At 33.4% G+C, this 20,895-nt stretch overlaps 1 protein-coding gene across 1 annotated transcript in view; it reads right to left on the bottom strand.

The window, feature by feature from the left end:
- Positions 1 to 20,895, bottom strand: part of LOC108782794 (beta-1,4-N-acetylgalactosaminyltransferase bre-4) — a 110,923-nt gene that overhangs the window by 18,823 nt on the left and 71,205 nt on the right. Inside the window, exon 4 of the mRNA XM_018551160.1 lies at positions 5,724 to 6,142. Within this exon, the coding sequence (XP_018406662.1) occupies positions 5,724 to 5,881 (158 nt within the window). The 5' untranslated portion in view covers positions 5,882 to 6,142. The remainder of the gene's footprint in view (positions 1 to 5,723; positions 6,143 to 20,895) is intronic.

The raw sequence follows: 20,895 nt of genomic DNA, 5'->3' as shown, positions 1-20,895 counted from the left end.
AATAAAAGAAAAAAGATCTAAATTCGTTTAAAATATTTTTCAATATTCAATAAATTGTAATATTTAAAATATTATTAAAAATGTAAAGAACAACCTTTTATAAATAAAATTTTTTTTTGTTGAAAAAAAGTAGATTTAAAATTAAAAATTAATTTTTTTAAATGTATCAAAAATATCGTAAAAGCATTTTTATTTTTACGTAATTATGTATTATTTTTTGGAAAATTCTTTCTCAATAAATAGATAAATAAAAGAGTCTTTTGTAACAAAACAAAAAAACGCATATAATATATACGAATGATTTTATCTGTAACATAAAATTAAATATATATAAAAAATGTAATCTTTGTTTTCAAATACAAAGAATAAATAGGCTAATGAGAGTAAACTCGCTGTTATCAATGCGAAATCACAAAAATCATATATATTCGTTAACAATCAAAAAATGTCATATATAAAATACTAAAGTAAATGTCATATATAAAATACTAAAGTATTTTATATATGACATTTTTTGATTGTTAACGAATATATATGATTTTTGTGATTTCGCATTGATAACAGCGAGTTTACTCTCATTAGCCTATTTATTCTTTGTATTTGAAATTTTCGAGAGTCGATTTTTATATTTAATTTTTTAATCTTTGTTTTGTTAAATATAAATAAATGCTTTCGTATTTAAATACGAGAACCTGTAATAAAACGCCTCGCCGTGAGCCATTAATATATTCCGATAAGACAGACAGCACCAGGCAGTGGCATCACAGTGTAATGATATAGCCTGTTAATGTGACGTGGTACCGGAACAACATCTAGCAGTTTGATTTGTAATAACGATCGCGACAGTGTCCCGCATTCGATCGCATGTGCTCGCAATCGCGCTATCCAATCTATAATTTATCCTCGCGGTTACGCGTATCGCTAATACGCATCGCGTCACGAAATAAACCAGTCAATCACTGCTCGACGTTCTAATCCTATGATGCACACCCGGGAGCTAGAATATATCAACTCCACTTCTCCTTCCAAATTTCAAAAAATCTAATTCAATTTTTGTTAATCATATTCAGCTATAAAAAACTTCTGTGTATATAACTTCTATAGTAACTTCTGTGAAAACAAAGTTTCTTCATCACATTTATTTATAAAATAAAAAGAATGAACAATTTCGCGATAAATGATAATCGAGATATAATTGTAATATGTTTATATATAATATATATAACGTGGCCACACCAGATAACTCGCAAATTGTGCTATTATTCTATAATTATAATACAAATATCATGGTAATTACGCGATAGTCTCAATTGACAGATGAAATTGCCAATCTACTCCCTTTTGCCTTTGGTGACATTTTAATTACTGTCGGCGATATCGATAGCGTAAGAATTGTGAAATACAACCAGCGCGTGAGATAATCGGCAAAAATGTCACGTGTCATTATTACAACTTATCGTTTTGTGTTGGTTACATAATGCATACTGCGTCATCGTACAATATAACTATAACTCGATGCAACTGAGTGAGAAGCAACAAAGGGTGACAAATTATCGTGGCCAGAGTGACGACAACATTTTAATCTGATAACTCAGCTTTTGAACATTGTATGCAGACTACAATCATAATATTACCAGATATATCATCATTAGTGCTAATTAAATGCAATTTTCAACGATGATGTTTATGACAATGTTTAAAGCCATCCGTCACTGTTGGGCACGCGCGCGATGTGTAAAAATATTTGTTTATCAAGAATTCTTATTCGTTCAATTTGAGAAACTCAAAAAAATTATAACAGATTATAAATTTATTTCTTATTTATGAGTCATGAGTTACTTACTGTTACAATATTTTTTATAAAATAATAGAAGTAAGAAAGTTTGGTAATTTTACAAATGGATGTGTGTCATAATTTTATTAGGAAGAAATCGATCCGTAATTTTCAAACAGCTTAAAGATACATACTAAGAAAATTATGAAAATAATTATACTTTACAAATCAAAGCAAATGAATTAAATAATTACTCAAGCAATAAATATAGAGTGAATACAGAGAGAAAGACGCTATAGATTGACTATAAACTATTAAACATTATTTCAGGAAGCACGTAATAGCAATATACATATTTTTTTTGTAGTTTGTCCTTTTTTAATGCAAAACTTCGAAGTTACATAAAAAAGAAACTTCCAGGTGACAATGCTAAATAGATGCGTCATCAATCAACATTGTGCGCGAGTAAGGATCAACACGTTTTCCTTTTAAGAACCGGGCCTCAGTCTTGATCTGTTAACTGTTAAGGTCGCGTTATGCCGGCGAAACGTGAGCAACAGCCACCTCCGCATTTCCTCACCGCACGTTCGTTGGCGTGTCGCTTTGTAATAATAACGGCGCGGCCGCTGCAACACGAAGGCGAGACGCGCCTTTCATTACGTTCGCTGCAGCGCGCGCCAAAAGCGCCTAATTGCAGAGATTAGAAACGACAGCAAAAAGAAAATAGTCACGAGAAAAGTCGCTCGAAATTCCCCGGCATTCTTCACGCACAACTTTGAACAGATATTTACTCCACAGAAAACATTTGATACGGCCATCTGGCCAAAAACTATATCAACCTTAATTTAAATTTTTTAAATAAACTCGTAGACACAAATCTTTCTTTATAATTATAAAATTTTGAGACAATTATTTCTGTTGTGGAAAATTAAAACTAAAAGGATTTCACGTAGATCCTAAGATACGCGAAGCGACGAGACCGACAATATATATCTTTAAAAATTAGTCTAAAAAAAATACTCCAAAATTTTAATTTTTTTTTCATTTAACATTTAGTTCAAAATTTTGTGAGATTTTGTTTGTAAAATCACTATTAGATTTCAACGTCTTCGTGCTCTCTCGATCGATATCTTATAGAGCAAGCGACTGATTATTCCTATTACCTAAAGGCTTCGTAATCGCGCGTGTATCAGCATTGTCATTAACCAGCCATTTTGCCTCGTTACATAGTCAGATAATGAGATTTCCAATGTATCTGCCATGAACTCCAAAGGATAAGAACTGATCCTAAGCTATACACTTAAACATACATATATGCGGCATATATAATAAAACGCTACGTGAAGATCTGTATGAAACGTACTCTTTCCTTATACAAAATTTGAAACATAATAGATCAACGTTTTCAAGCATAGAACAGAAAAAAATTCGCATCGAGTAACCGTAGAGAATTTTATTATTATTTACCGTTTCGAATTTTATTATTTAAAATTTTAAACTGACTTTATATCTTCCAATAATTTTGCTTTAAAGAAAGCATGAACGTTTTTGGAAAATAACGGTAAAATATAGTAACAAGATATTCTCTCTTTCTCTCTCTCTCTCTCTCTCTCTCTCTCTCTCTGAATTTAAAATTCATTCTTTCTTCCCTCTGAATATAGAATTCGTAACTTCGATCAAACTCAATAATATCCTGTTTTTCGATACAAAAAATTTATTCGATAGAATAAATTTTTTGTCGTGAGGCAAGTTTATACGTTTCAGTAAATTCATCAAAATTGGGATGACTAGCGATTGCGAAATGATAGCCAATGGCTGTGAATTATTAATGTAGCTTCATGAGAGAAAGGAAGGAGGACCACGGATAATTTTGCAGCGAGCCGAATGTGATTACGCGGTTCGTTACACGTATCTGGCATCAATGTTACTTAACGCGGTTGGATGCACACGCTCAAAGTATTCATTGTAACGCTGAAAATCACGTTATAGCCAGTTTTGTAATAATAATGATAATTATAATAAGCGATGCATCATTATGCTAAAAAACATTTATACTGAATTTAATCATAATTCGTGTTTTGTATCCATCCTTCAATTATTGATCTGCTGAAAGACAATCCGCGGAACGGCAATTTTACATTGGTGGACAATTCAACGATTAAATTTCACCGCAGATAAATGGAACCGGTTGAACATAACGAGAGAGTGATTCGATCTACTCTTTTACTCGGCCGCTTCGGAAGCGTGTATTTTCGGTTCGTGTCATTATTTAATTTCATTCAAAACGCTTTCCTCTCGACGCATTGTGAAAAACCAAGTAATTATTAAAGCGTTAAAAAATGCAACACGCAAAGCATTTTTTAAAAGAAATTGAATTTTAAAAAAGCTTTATTTTTTGTATAAATCATAAATTATTGAATAACTCCTCTTAATTTTGAAAATTTTATACATTGAAAAAATGAATGGCTGAACATGTGATACATGTACATAATATATACTCAAATGAGAATTAATAACATTAAAAGTATAAGACAATGCTGCGTAAAATATTTGATAATTGTGTAGCCAGTAAATATATTAATCTTTTTATAGTTCACATAAAACAAGAATTTCATTGATAAATTGCAATAATTATTTCAATAATGAATGCGTAATTTTAATCGATATTAAGCGGATGCATTTAAATAGCATTAAATTATACATGCCTACTCACTAATTCCAGTCTATCGTTCTACTTTAATAAATGAAATAAACTCATTTTGATAGCACCTCATTTATTTGTTATTACATCGTTAAATTATTTCAATAGCTTTTAGCTTCATTGAACATTAAATACTGTAAGTCACAAATATAAAGAAAGGGTTCGCTAAGAGATGAATTGAGCTAACAGCTTTCCGTGCAATTATTCGGGAACAATCTGTCTAAAATCGTTAACAGTACCATTGACTACAAATCCAATTCAATTATAGCGGACAAGAAATTTCCTGCAAAATCACTCGCGGAACTTCGCCCGAGGAAAGTTCACGTCAACAGTACAGTAGTCTGTCTGTCGTTTGTGTACACTCACGGATTCGCATCCCTATTAATAATGCCAAACGCGAACTCACGCGAGCGAGGCGACGAATAACGACGAGTCGGCCGATTATTAAGCCGGGAATCCAACACCCGCGATTAACGTGGAATTACCGGGACACATTGCATCTCCTGTCGTCGCGATAATGCACGCGCGCAATGATGGAATTTAAGCTGCAGACTCCGCACGAGAGTCGGGATGCACACCGAGTAACTTCCAAGATGCGCTTTGCGAGATTCGCACAGAGCTAGAATTGGTACTTAACGCTTCGCCGAAGACGCGGAGCGTGGATTTATTGCAAGAGATATATGGCAGGTCGGAAACTCGATATGTTCGCCAAACGTTCCAAATGGCTGAACTTACCAATTCGAGTTAGTAGATTAATAAATGATTTTCACATAAATGGCGAAAGTTTAAATTTACGAGATATTTTATATTAAGAGTATAAAATTATATGATTAGTAAGTATTATAATAATACTTATCTAAGATCCATCTAAAAATTCAGTGTCTATAACACAGTTCGATATTCATAATAATTCAATCTAACTTAGAATATCTATAAAAGAAAAAATTCGACATCTAATTCCTAATGTCTAAATATTCTGTGCTTTATTATATTCGAATAATAAGTAATGTCAATTATATATAATTTATAATTTGTTAAATAATATCTCAAGAGGCGACTCGTGCACAGAAAAAAAAGATTGGCTGAATATGACATAGCATTTTTAACTGGTTGCAGCAGCCAATTAAAAATGCTATGCCATATTTTACCATCTAATTTGCTGTGGCAGCCAATTCTTTTCTTTCAGTATGACACAACACCAGTTTATAATGAAACAGCCAGTCGGATAATTAAAACGAACGACCTTACCTGGTCGTGTTAATCGTGAAGATGGTTTCGATGGATCGACGATCGAGCACACCGCCGCTAAGCAGATACTGGATGGCGATCAGGGCGAGAACGACGCAGGCGAGCGCCTTGAGATGGGCACGATGCCACAGTGCCACGGCTGCGGCGGCCACAGGCATTGCATGTGCGAGACACCATAACTCCCTTCTAGCCGCCGTTAGAGGAGCACCGCCGTGCACCACGAGGCACTCCTCCCTGCTGGCCGCTTCCAGTTTCAGCTGCAGTTGCAGCCGTCAGGCCAGGGACCGACCCTGTTGCAGTTCTTCTTCTCCTCCCTGAACGAGCACGAAGGGAGAAAAGCCGCCTGGGGCTCCTCACTTTCGCTCACTAGGAGCATCACCCTCGCAGCGCCTCCCGATCGTCCCCTCGAACGATAATACCTGCGCAACAGAAACGTACAAGAAACGATAAGAAAATTTCTCGCCCTGAAAGATCTATTAATTAATAATTAATTTATTAACAATTAATATCAATATCGTCAATTATTTTGATATATGAAGATTTATTATAAAATCAATTATATACATAATTTAATTATATCGTGAATTATTTTATAATTGGGGATATACATTTATTAAAATTTATTTCAATACTCTGACCTATTAATTAATTACATTACATTTTATAATTTACTAACATAACACACACATACACATATCGATTTCTTCTTCAATTATTCTCAATTTTTATTCGCTGGAAGAAGAGAATATTTTCGTGATATAAACATATAAAATATAAAAGAGATACGTGATATGTTTAAAATTCTATAAAAAGGAGTAGCAGAATCCGCTGATAAAATATTATCTCAGTATATTTAAATTTAGATTTAATTACGTCATAACTGTGGTGACCCCATGTGAGAGAGTGACGGACTCGTAAACTCATAACCGAGGTCGTAAGTTCAAACCGTGCATCCCACATACTCGTATACGAATAATTTTGTAATCCATACTGACTTCCACAGAAGAATTCTTTAGATTTAGAAAAAGAATTTTCTGGACGACTTTATGACTATGAGGTTAGGTTCAATATACAGAGACTAATAAAGATCTCACTTGTTCCCCCTTCTCATTACTAATAATACTACTAGTACAATGTCATAACTAAAATGTGCGAAAAATATTTTATTAGCCGATTCTTTTCCACAGTATGACAAAAAGATATGACGATAGATTTAAATAAAAAATTAATGCGTGTTTTCTCCTTCTTGTGAATAAAGAAAAATAACTTAAGTGCGATATGTACATAGATGCGAATTTTTCACGAGATCTTTCGCTTGACCTCGCCTTCAAGTTCCTAGCTAATATCACGCGGGGCCATTAACACCGTAAACTGTAAAATTTATCGCAAAACAGCCTGGAAAAATGTAATAATACCGGCAGTATCGTATACTTTCCGAAAGTTACGACCCGTGCTCGATGAAATAAAAAGGAAGTTCCTGAAGAATTAAACGGAGAATTAAAAATGCTATATACGAGAGTACTAAAAACAAGCCTATCTCACGGTATTACAATTCTATTGCCAATTTTTATTGAGATATCACTCATGTCGCGACAATTTCATTACATAGTCTAATTCTTTTGTCGCTTCTTTATGCAAAAAATATAACATTACTTAATTTTGAAAAAAAAAGGTTAATTAATATTTAATAATCAATATTTTTTAGTATACAAAGACACAAGCGTCTCATTGAATAATGTATATAGAAAACATAAAATCTATCATGTTTTTAAACATTTAAAAAAAAAACAAAAAATCGATTTTCTGACAAAAAAGAGAAATAGTACCATTTTTTATATAATATAGTATAAAAATTGTGCTTTATCAACGTGATATTAATATACCCATGAGTTTATTTGTACAAACGGGTGGTAATAACATTAGCGAGAGCCGAATCCGATACGTTGTCGGGGAAATCACTACATTATTGGAACTTTATCGGATCAAACTACGTCAGTTACTCTACACCACGCCGACCGAAACTAATCCGAGTTTATGTGCTGGGGGAGCTTCTGAATAGTCGTGTTTAACGAGTTAGCGGACTTATCGATCTGCGATGGCAGCTCATTCGATTGTTTCAGCGCAATCTTTATTATAGTAACTCGTCTATTAAAAAGTAATTATCGGCCTTTATTATCGCCGATAATATATACAGTAGAGATTTCAAACCCTGGCTTCTACATGTTTTCGGTAACCCGGTTTGATTAATCTGTTGATTAATTAATTGGTAAATTTGCCAAACTACATGAATAAACACGTGTACGGTTCTGCGCGAATGCAGATTTGATTGCACAAATCTCTTCAAAGTGGAGTTTGTTACGATACAGCGAGAGTGAGATTAAAGAAGAAAACTGCTGCATTTGTAAATTTGGAGTAAAAAAGAAATATCGAATTGACACACGGTGCTTTATTTTGTCAGTAATTACAGAATAAAAGCTAAATTCTAACAAAATCTGTAAGCATTATTTTCATTTTATATTCTTTGTAAAATCAGAATTCCAATAATGTAGCGATTTCCCTGACAACGTATCGGATTCGGCTGCGTCTCTCGCTGCTACAAATAAAAATTATAGTAATGTATTCATATTCTACTATTTTTACTTATATCTGTGTGTAATTATATTCCACATTAAATATTTTTTAAACAAAAATAAGTAAATTGATACAATATATATTTTGCCATTGACATATAAATATATTTAATATAATTTATTAAAAATAAATTATAATATAAAATTAATAATTTGAAAACAGTTCGTTGCTTATTACTATTATTAACTTCTGACCTGTACATTTATATATTTCGTAAAGCTGAAAGCATATATTTATTACTTTCTCAGTATTTCATAATATAATACGTTCGATTCATTCTATTATCATGAAACTTTCTTATACTGACCTTTTCGTCGTATATAATATATATTATAGAATTATAGATATATGAGACGAATATTTATGTATTATATTTCGTGCTAAGAAGTCTGGAATATTGCTTCCGTCCTCTCCTTCTTGTTTCGCGTGCTTTGACGTAAAACAATGCTAAGGTAGGTCGTGCTCTCCGTCTATTCATACCATGAACGCCTATGTTTAATATGCAGTCGTAATTCCAACCTCCCCCCCCCCCCCTTCTCTTTCTGTGGTCCTCTCTTGTTGTTACTAGCTGCCCGCGCGTTATCGTCCGGCTCCACTCTAGCGTACGATATAATGCGCCCTGATTTCTCTTCGAAAATAAACGACGGGATATTACGGGTGACACTGATATGAGGAAGGACAAGATACGCGATCTCATGATACGATCTCATGCTATTATAGAAAAAAATGTAACTGACGGTGGAATCTCATGAGGGGAAGAAAAATTACGGAATATATTCGGCACATGAAACGAGACTTTGTTGATCATTAATTAACGCCAATCAACAAAGTACGATATTATAATAAAAAATACAATAATAACAGTTAATAATACAGTTAAAAAATACAATGCTCGTGCAAAAATGAAACGTAATTTTTTTATTAAAATGACTCAATTTTCTGATTTTAATTTTCTTTTTCAGAATAATAATTTTAAATCATGTATATCATTTATTATATTATACAATATTACAAACTTTTTCATCATATTATGGAAATATTTAATTTCGATATTTTTTTCCAATCCGTGGGAAGACACGATATCCAATTCAATATTGGTAAAAGCATTAAAATCATTTCACATTGAGTACTTCTAATAAATTGGCATGATACGGACGACAGCAATGGCCAAGATTAAAAATCCCGAACGACCAATTCCATTTGACAACAATACTCTTTCTGCCGTCACAGCAGCGATACCTTTTTCCCCGAGGGTGGGCACGAAATGCGACACGGTGCTCCATCACCCGGAGTGGAAAACATCATTCGAAGGCGAAAAACCGCGGCTTTTCCACTTTTCGAGCTATCGGATTTTCTCGCTCGGCAGTCGTCAGGATTTCCGTACTTCTCACGACCAAGTTGACGCACAAGAAAGTCCCTTGTGTCCCATCGTTGCTTTTCTTTCTCGCGAAAAGAGTTCATGATTGCACGCGATGTGACGAAAAGACGATCGATAATTTCGAAATGTACAATAAAGGGCACGAGAATGTACCTCTGATGTTGCAATTTCGAATAATTTCACCATCCCCATTCCATAGATTCCGTTCATTCTTCTGATAATTACAGATAGGTCATCTGAAAGCTCTATTTCAGTTTAGTACTTCGAACAGAATTTCAGAAATGCACAATTAATGAATGGTGCTTCTGATTGATCGTCGAAATGTTTGATTATTTTAGTGTTCACCGCCGGCTTTATTACTTTCCGCATAAAAAAGAAAATAGCGTGCGCGCGGCTACTTTTGTATGCACTCAGCCGCGTACTTTATTTACGGCCATATAAAAATTCAAAGATAGATATGCACGGTTGAATTCTGCAAGAATACAAAAATGCGCTAGGCGGAGCATAAGGGAACGCGTAAAAGGCAGATCGTAAATTTTATGTAGCTACTCGAGATCCATCGTCATTCCAGATCGTCATCGTATAATAGTATCAAAGTACTGGAACTTTGTATCTATAACATTATATGCAACATAAGGTATATAATTTACGTATCTTATACTTGTATCTACCTTTTCTACTTCAAAATTAATCGACATGGCGCTGAAACAATACCATATTTTGAGAGGTAAGAGAAAAATACAATATAAAAAATAATAAATTAAAATAAATCTGACGCAATTAAAAATTGCAGGATTAAAAAGAATTAGAATTCTGTCGTCTAAATACCTATAAAGTTAATTGCCTATTCAGAACCGGGTTAACGAAGGAAGTACAAAATGCACCGTGTATGCAATCACTCGTTCGCGTGGTCGACCCATTTTGATAAAATGCGCATTTTGCGCCATCGCGGTATTTCATTTCCTCTGTAAAACGCGCGTTCATCGTAGCCGATCCTCTCTCTATCGACGGGCAAAAACCTCTCGACGACGTCGCCAATCCGTCTCACCGCAAAATACGCGACCGCGAGAAGATAGAAAAAGAGAGAAAAAGAAAAAGAGTGAGAGAGACGCGAACAAATAATAGCCCTCTCTCGCCTCGCATTTATCCCTGTCACTGTCGGTGACAAAACAAGTAAGCTCCGAGAACGGTCATGACAAGAGTCATTCGCCCCCCCCTGCCGGAAGTATTACCGCGCTTCTCCATTATCTCGTGGCATTATGGGGATATTATAGATACGTTCTCGCGACGACATTTATAACTTGTTACAACTTCTCCGAAACTACGTCCACCCTAGCTTGTTCCTTGTCTTGCTGCGCCCCTATTGACTCGATGAGCCCCTTTCTCATAACGCTCCTCTCATACAGTTTGGAACCACGTCACGACGTGTCAGGTCGAATTATATCAGATTGCTAAAATGGCACGGTCGGAGAACAATATCCCAAAGCTAACTAAAGCTTATATCTGGTGTATGTAAATTTCCTGAATGTGTACTTAGTTCTCGCCGAAGATAACGCGTAATAATTAAGATGCAAATTGAAACTGTGTAGATAATATATAAATGTATAATTTTTTGCTAGAGAGATGATATACGTAAGTAAAAGAGATGCGAGTTGGTTCTGAATGAGCAGTTTTAAAAGCAGATTAGATTAAACTTTATATTATACATTTAACTTTATATTTAGAGAGCAAGAGTCTATTTTTTAAATCTTACAGCTATTCCTCCAGTAAGATTTGTTACAATTCATTATTTTATTGTATTTCCTGTTCCAAAATGTAAACACTGTTTTTCAACACCTTTATTTCCACTATAGTAACTTTCTCGTTCTGCAAAAAATAAGAGAATTCGAGGATATATACTGCATTGCACAGTTTGCATACTTGACTTCCACACTGAAGAGAACTCAAATCCAGAATTGAAACATTCGTAGTTAACTTCGTTTAATAAGTACACTCCAACTGTTTGCAAATTATATCTTATCGCCATATAAAAAATATCTATTATAATATTAAACACTGACAACCTTATGTCAGTGTTTAATATTATAATAGATATATTTTATAGGGCGCAGAAGCGTATAAGTAATTTACTTACATTTGATTTATTTTCAAAGCCACAAAACTAATAATTAAGTTTAAAAAAGCATCAATTTCATTATAACTCAATTTCTTCTATGTTTCGCGTAACATTCGTACGACATATATAAATCGTATAAAGCGTACAAATTTCAGCGACAATTCATTATCACAATTTTATTAACTATGGAATTTTCGGAGACAGACGTAAAAATCGATTGCGATATAACACAATCACGTAATCCTGGATTAACTTTCGCAACGATATCACCGACGATAACTGATATCGAAAATTTAAAAGATCGTAGTCAAATCGACTATGCCCAATCAGTGTGTGACGCAAACAAGATGTAGCCCAATAAAATGTACGAGTAACACGATAAGTAGAGTGTCCGTTGTCATCTTTATTAGACCGGAACCATCTTTCCCGTACGTATTCTCTATATACCGTTGCAATTGACGGTTACTTCTGTCTCTGTTTCTCGTACGCTCGTTGATTTAATTAAAAACGCGATCACGCGTGCGTTTACACACTTCCGCGCAATGAAGTCTCTCCGCGTGACGCGAAGAGCGGGCGCGGCGTCGTTGGTAATTGCATTCTGCGCCAATGCCGCGGAGTTGCATTGTCGCAAATGTGAGAATGGCGAAACGGTAGGTCGTTAAACACGACAGCTGGATCCGTGACGAAACGATCGGCCGCGAATTAGCACGCGCACGCGCGCGCGCGCGTGTAATCGCCTATTTGCATTCTGCGCGCGAGTCGCGCCTCCTATTTGCATGCGAACGCGAAGAGCGGTAAAACTGACGTGACGACGCGGCGTTTTGCGTAAACATATCCCGCGAGATGCATCCCGCAGATTCGGTCGCGACATTTCAATCTTTTCGACCGTAAAATTCGTCGCGCGGAATTTAAGTGAGAGCGTAAGTATAATTTTTTACTAAAGACAGGTGGAACTTTATTTGTCAACATATACGGTATTTCTGAGACAATTCATATATATTACTACACTGAAAGAAGTCTAGTAATATAGTTATTAAATGTCGAGTAAAATAATTTCAATCAAATTTTCGGTTATTGTAACAAAAAAATTGTACTTTTCTAAGTATTTAGTAATTGTCAAAAACGGTTTATTATATTATTACATTCGATAATACTTATTAAATACTAAAAAAAAATAAAATTATTTTTTGTTACATTAACCAAACATTAGAAAAAAATTATTACGTTTAGTTTATGTTTTAAGCTTGTCTTACATTTCTTTTGTCCTGAAGACAAATTAATACTAAAAATAGACTCAAGAAGTTTGTAAATAAAAAAGGATCAAGCACATACATTGGAAAATGTCTCCTTTATTTCGTTCTCCTTTAATAACACTATCAACAAATTTTTTTATTTCTATTTGTCTTTGTTTCGCATATAAAGCAAAAACAATACGAATAATTCGTCATTTTTCATCGAGTAAACATCTGAGTCTATGGTGTGGAAGTACTTCGATAGAATGAGCAAATACCCAGCAAAATATTCAACACACATTTGCGCGTCATTACATTAGAACAGTTATTAAGGACAAAACCAGATTACTTTTTCATAGGCGTAACTCCAAGTCGAATGTCGAATAATTTCCACGTTGTGAATGCATATCGATCGCGCCGTCATTGCATGGATTACGTCGCGTGGGCGGAATATTTAAAGAGAACATCACGCTCTTGGAGAAGAGCTTGGTCGGAGGTATATCGTATTCACTCCTCGTGGTGCATGTCCTGCGCGCAGGTGTGCACACATATATGTATATAGGCATACTGTAAAGAAGATGTTGCGATGCAACGAGGAAGGACGAGAGAGAGAGAGAGAGAGAGAGGAGAGAGAGAGAGAACGAAAAGAAAAAACAATGAAGAAAAACAAGAGATTCAAGTTTAATTTATTAATTCCACTCTCAGCAAAATTGCAGAAATGTGATTAAAATGTGTGTTGTAAAGGAACAAGCTAAAAGGATAAATTAAAAGATAAACACATTAAATATGTATTTACAAATAACATATGTTATATCTTTGAAAACGGAAACAATTTCAAATATTATTAATACGAGTATAATAAATGACAAGAATCATACATTAAAGAAATATACATATTAAGTAAAAGAAAAAAAAGCAGAAATCTCTCTTTCTCATCAATAGATTTATAGAATTCACAATCCCGTAAAAAAAAATTGCATTTACAAAAGAAAAAGTATGGATAATTATTCAGACAAATAGAGGAAATTCTTTAGTTATGTATACGCTGACCAAGCATCGGTAATGATTAATCACTGAATAATACCGCGAAAACATGAATATATAATGAGACAGAGAGAAATACACGACTGCTCAAGGCAAGGCTCCGTTTGTGCTTGGAGATATCTATTCCAACAGTATCAAGCTTGGAGGGAGGATAAAGCAACCCTTGGCATTGTATGCGCCGTTGCTTATTCCTCTATCCTGAATTCTCGATTCTGTTAAACCAAGTGCGGCTGCACTCCGGTATGCATCGCACGTCGCAATGCAGCAGCCAGAGTTGCGCCAGAACGATACGCATGTATCCGATTTTGCTGAGAAAGAGAGGAAAAGAGAAAGGAGAACATACAGAAACGTTTGCCAGTATCCACCGAGAATGGTCAAGGTCCACGATATCGTCAAAATTGTTCGCTTCAGTTCTCTTTCTGTTTCAAAGAATAAAATTGGAAATTTGATCGGAAAAATCTCGACTAAATTTGAGTACGTCTGATATTCAGCGAGTTTTTTAAAATTTTATTGTAACCATGAATATATTTGAATGTATCTCATACAAAAATAATATCAAAATCTGGAAATTGTCAATAAAAAATTCGACAAACGTTTTTTTAAATATTTCTCTTTAAAAATACGTAAGTTCAAATTTGCAACCCAATATAAACAAGTCTTTTAAATTAATTCATCGTAACAATAAACCTTAATATGCAATATATTTAATATTATTGTATAAATACGTTGTATGTATAAATACATATTTGAGATAATAAATTCAATCATTTTATATTTGCAAAAATTTATATCATTATCTGCAGTTATTTCATATACGGAATGACAATCGGAAGTTTACAAAATCGTTAAACTTAATTAATCATTATTTTGTAATAAGTGGCATGAAATTACTTAAACTCTATGCTACAGAAGAAACGCACATCCTTGTTACACTATGTGGGTTTTTTCCTGCAAAACTATACTCAACTTATTTCATTCTGTCCACTCATTATAAAATAATATTATAAAAATGACAACAACAATAACTCGCATATATTAAATTATTATTTAAATATAAAATCAAAATTGTTTAAATATATAGAATCAATTGTGATATAAGTCGTATTACTTTGAGCAATTCCCTCGGAAAGAAAGAGAACAAAAGAAGAGCGTAGCAAAAATTGCGCGTACATTATTTTTAAGTATACCGCATGTACGGTAAGCATCGTCATGAAGTAACGCCATGCCACCGGTAATTTAACGACTTATCAGCGACTATAAAGAGGACTTCCTACCATTATCCCGGTAGCTTAGTTACAGTTTCGTTACGTCAATTGCTTTTGCAGTGTAACTTCTGGTAGCCCTTTCTGTTCGGCATGGCGGGCGTTTCGCCGAAGGACGTAGTAATTGCGTTAACGTCGTCATTACGTTACATCACCGCCTTGATAGCGCGCGATTTGATTATCGCAGTTACAAGTTAATCGAGCAATTGTGAGTCGCCCTAACGATCCTGTCTCGTTAACGATGTTTACAGCTATAAACTATAAAGGGATCATTTGAGTTGTAAGACCTAAAGATACCAGCAAATAATAACAACAAAGAAAATAGAAATTGTTAGGAAAGATATAATCAATTTAAACTCAAAGGAGAATGTTAAAGAAAATTTGATGTTTGAGTATTATAAGTTGAGTATTTAGATTCAAATATAACATCGGAAAATTATAAATCGAATTTTGTCAGAGACTTGAATATTTACGCGAGTATTATTTGAGACTCGCACGGTGAAAAAGGATGGAAATTAAGAGCTGAACTAAATTATAAGTTTAATTACAGTTTAAAATTCTTCATGAAAGTGATATAAGTCTTAGAAAAATAAAAATTTAGAAAATAATTCAGAGATCAATACGTTGAGCCCATCTGATTTATATCTGACCTTTATAAACATTCTTAAAGTTTCAGAAACCGAACTTACGTAGCTTCTCCAAAATAAGCATTTCATGCATCATTCTGCCGTGCCACAGTACGCGATTTTATTCCTGTAGCACCCCTCAAGAAATACGATATAGTTGTCAAATCGATGACGTCACGCGAGTATATACTCTGCGATCTATTAAAGTTCAGAACAGTTACTATAAAGAAGTCAGGAAATTTAAATTTCATATTTACTTATAAGGATCTAAGAAAGTCTTCAACGCACAAAACAATTTAAAAATTTATAACAACTATTATTTATTATAAAAATACGAGGATTAATTATCTATCTTACAATTTGCACTATTTAATATCGCACATTAATTTAAAATACTTTGCGCTATAATCAATATTGTAGTTGTAAAATGATTAAAAATCTTATCATTGTATCGTATCCATTGTCGTCATACCATTATCGATTAAATAATGCTTCGTTGAACATCTAATGTTTGCGGACATTATCATTAAGAACTCGTCGACCTCGGTCTTAATGTCCTATAAAAATTCAATAAGGAATGTTGGATATATCTTTTGTACATAAAAAGTATCGCAGGAATTTATAATCTGCTCTGATTAACTTTTTAAAAGCATTTTTCAAACTCTTCAAAGTATTATTTCTATTCTCAATATCTATATACTTTTAATTATTTATCTCAACACAATCCTATATAATATATTTTTCATATTTGTGTCTAATCTCATAAAGAGAATAATAAAACAAAAAACTTTAAAGAATGCATTTATCCATTCCAATGTATCCATTAGTTGATTATTTGGCAAAAATTATTTTCAACTTACTCGTGACGTAATGTCACGCTCTAGTTATTTCCTACTTAGAAGCCACTGTAAATCGACACTTTCTGTGCCAATTAGCATTTCTGTCGAAATGTTATGTTCGTTGCGCACATATTCATTTGCGCCTGCGTAATTTCGAAACTTGTACAAGAGTAGAATTTGTTTTAGAGAGGATAATTCATAAAAAAATATCTCTGTCTTTTAATTTTTCAGCAATATTCTATGGAAAAAAAAACACGCAAATAACATATATAACATAAACAAATACATAGAAAAAAATTTTTATTTAATTATTGCAAAATTCTTTGAAAAATAAATCAATTTTTTATTAAGAATTATTATTGGGTTTGTGCAAAATATTATTTATAATATCATGCACAATTATAATATACATTTCAATACAATAAATAAATATGTTTTAATAACAAGACTTACGTAAGATCTTTTAAATTTATTAACAGCATATATATATATATATATATATATGTATATATAATGCACAAAAGATTACGTTTTAAGAAAGATCACAGAGAAGAAAACGCAACAATGTAACTCGGTATAATTATTATTGTACTGAAATTACGTGCAATAAGTGTAATCCTATCAAGAATAGAAGGGGGTTATGGAAAGTAAGCCACCAGATAGATAGCAGCAAGGTGTGGCCGCTCTTACGTAAGCAGCCTTTTAATCTCTTTATAAATTCCTTCCGCCTCTCAAGGGAAGACCAAACATAAACTCGATGTCGCTTTAACGTTAATGGACGCAGATATCTAATATCTTAAACCATTTTTGCTAACAAAAATATACATCGCCATTTAAGATTGCAATTTTCCCTTTAATGCATATGGAGTTAAAAATGTAGTTCTCCTTATAATATCTATATTAAATTAAGATTTCAGTACACTCACACATGTAACAATTAACGTTTCTCGATTAATAAACAAAAATAAAAAATAAAGTAGTTCATCCATATAAAAGTTTGAAAGAATATCGATTTTATTTTGTCTACGGACATCTCATTCATTATTCTTATTTATTATTATAGCATATTCCTGTATAAAAATAACGATTACACGATAAAGCATACAAATGGTCCATTGGCAAATATATCAATTCGTATTTTTTTCTCGATGTAAAATAATGATCGAGTTAGAACGATCGAAATTTATGTTCAAACCATGTGCGTTAACGTTTTCTGCGCACGGCAGGCAAAATATAATTCAATAAATCAATAAACTGTGAGCAAGATCTAATAAAAGGAACGCAATGCCGACGAATCGCAGGCAGGTTCTGATTAAAACCGCGAACCAATTCGAAATATCTCGGCCACCATTAATGAGTCAATCAATTTCTGTCATTGCGTTTGCTTTGGCGGTGCGAGTCTGAATACGTGCATTATCAATAGAACACGTTTCAGCACAATACCAATGAAAAACACATTCCTGCGATAGCGACGAAATTTCACGCTTATTCACTGGTGACCGGTGTGGAAAAACGTACGCACGTTGAAAATGTCACGAAATATCTATTATCTGGAAGTACATTTGAAATTAAATTCTCGTCGTGTTAATAACCATTTTAATTAATTTGTAAAAACATTTACAGATACGTAATTATGTTAATAAATTAATTTAGTAGAAAGCTTAATTGAAATCAACATAATACATAGATTAATTTAAAAAATTCATATACACGTACAACAAACTATATATTATATATAACTTAGGTATGTTAAGTTAGCACCCCAACTATAGTACTCAGGAGTTCTGCTTAGAGTTCCCACTTCCTTTTGACGAGACGAAGAGTTCCCTATAGTTAATAACAAGAGTTCCGCTCAATAAACATTTTTTTGACATTTTTTAAAAATGGGGTGCTAACTTTTTATCGAATTTCAAGGTGGAATAGTTCTGAGCGGCTTAATAGCTTCAATTAGCGATTGCCTAGAGTTCCTGATATGTAAAAAAAATTTTCGAATAATAAAAAAAAAACTAAAAATTTTCGAAGAATTAATTTTTAGATACAATAGTTCTGATGATAATTCCTGCTTCTTTTTGACGATACGAAGAGTTCTCTATGATTTTTAATGACATATGCGCTTAATAATCATTTTTTAATTTTTTTAAAAATGGGGTGCTAACTTTTTAACGAAATTCAAGGTCGCATAGTTCTGATCAGCTTAACAGAAGTATTTTGTGAATACCTAGAGTTCTTGATACATAAAAAACATTTTTGATGAATAATAAAGTTTAAAAAAAATAGTAGAAATCTTTGAAAATTTTTTTGAGAGTACCGAGTAGTTCTGAGTTGCGTTTCTTATAGTACTCGACGAGTTCTATCGAAAACTATAAGGTGGAAAAGCGATTGGACAAACGGTTTGCAAGATACAGCGACATTTGTCGGAAGATCAACAATTTTTAAAGAGAGTATATCTCGGAAACCGTTGGTCCAATCGCTTTGAGCCCTGATACTTTTCGACAGAACTCGCTGAGAACTGTCCAGAACTCCGATCAGAACTACTCGGTACTCTCAAAAAAATTTTCAAAGATTTCTACTATTTTTTTTAAACTTTATTATTCATCAAAAATGTTTTTTATGTATCAAGAACTCTAGGTATTCACAAAATACTTCTGTTAAGCTGATCAGAACTATGCGATCTTGAATTTCGTTAAAAAGTTAGCACCCCATTTTTAAAAAATTATTAAAAAATGTTTATTGAGCGGAACTCTTGTTATTAACTATAGGGAACTCTTCGTCTCGTGAAAAGGAAGTGGGAACTCTAAGCAGAACTCCTGAGTACTATAGTTGGGGTGCTAACTTAACATACCCATATAACTTTTATTATTAAGCATTTTAGTCAAGGTAATAAACAACAAATAACTCAGCAATTTATTTTTAACTAGCTAAATAAGAGATTTAATTTTACAGTGATTTATGTGCTGCTCTTACTGAACGTTCCGAATATACAAATTTCCATCTGAGTAGGATCACCTATTTGCGGAAAGTGCCGTTCAGAAGACATACTGGCGATCTATCCTCTTATGGAAATGCACGCGCCGTCTTTTTTCGTGTGCTTTTAATACCGGCAAGAATTTTTACGGGCATTCACATGGAAATTTGCAACGTGATCTTTTTTTCTGGTCTCTCGCGTTACGTCCCAGCCTACCTCGAGCGCAATTTTCGCAAAACTGCCACTCCGCCGTACGCGACAGCTCTTTCTCGCGCTAAGCGTTGATTTATTTGACAAAGAAAAAATACTTTAATGTGTTTTATATGCCGTTCCCGTAAAGCGAACGTTGGAAAATTACGCGAGCTGCCGCCGTCATGTTATACTTTCCGCTTAACAATAAATTATTCTCGATCTCTGCTTAGGAAGTTTGATGAGAAATTTAATTAAAATTTACGAGTTTGCAATTTTAATGTAAATTGACTTCCAAAGATATAGTAAATTGCCCGCAATTACAATATTACAATAACGCAGTTCTTTCTAGCTTTTGTTATTCTGTCATAATAACATTATTTTACAAACTAATACGTGTTTCTCTGTGACTAAAAAATTTCTGCAAAAAAATTCTAAGTGCTTTAAGATAAAAAATCAAAGGTAAAAGCTTTTTAAAAACTTTTCTAATATTAATATAACAACATTCATATTTTGTTAGTTATATTCCGATGCTTTTTCCTTCCTTCTTTTATAGTATTCATATAAAGGACGTTTCCGTTTATCAAAGTTTATATTTGAATCACCAATATATACATATATACTCAACATTAAAACATGATAATACCGAAAAATCTAAAGTTATTTTCCTTTCCATTGTTATTCCGCGAGTAAACTCATTCCTATAAAAAAGAGGCGACATTTGGGAGCTTTTCCCCAGCAGACGCGCCAACCCCTTCGGGAATGGTTAAAAAAGGCATTAGACGAGCGAGAAAAACGTTCTGGGTGTCTCGTAAAACTGTAAAGCGCTCGTAACACGTGTTCCGTCGACGAAGCTAACGTTGTACAAAAACAATGAAAAAGAAGACGCG

Source organism: Cyphomyrmex costatus, unplaced genomic scaffold (assembly GCF_001594065.2).
Source record: "Cyphomyrmex costatus isolate MS0001 unplaced genomic scaffold, Ccosl1.0 scaffold135, whole genome shotgun sequence".
Classification (NCBI taxonomy): domain Eukaryota; kingdom Metazoa; phylum Arthropoda; class Insecta; order Hymenoptera; family Formicidae; genus Cyphomyrmex; species Cyphomyrmex costatus.
The sequence above is the reverse complement of the archived record's forward strand: the minus strand, read 5'-3'. Positions and strand labels throughout refer to the sequence as shown.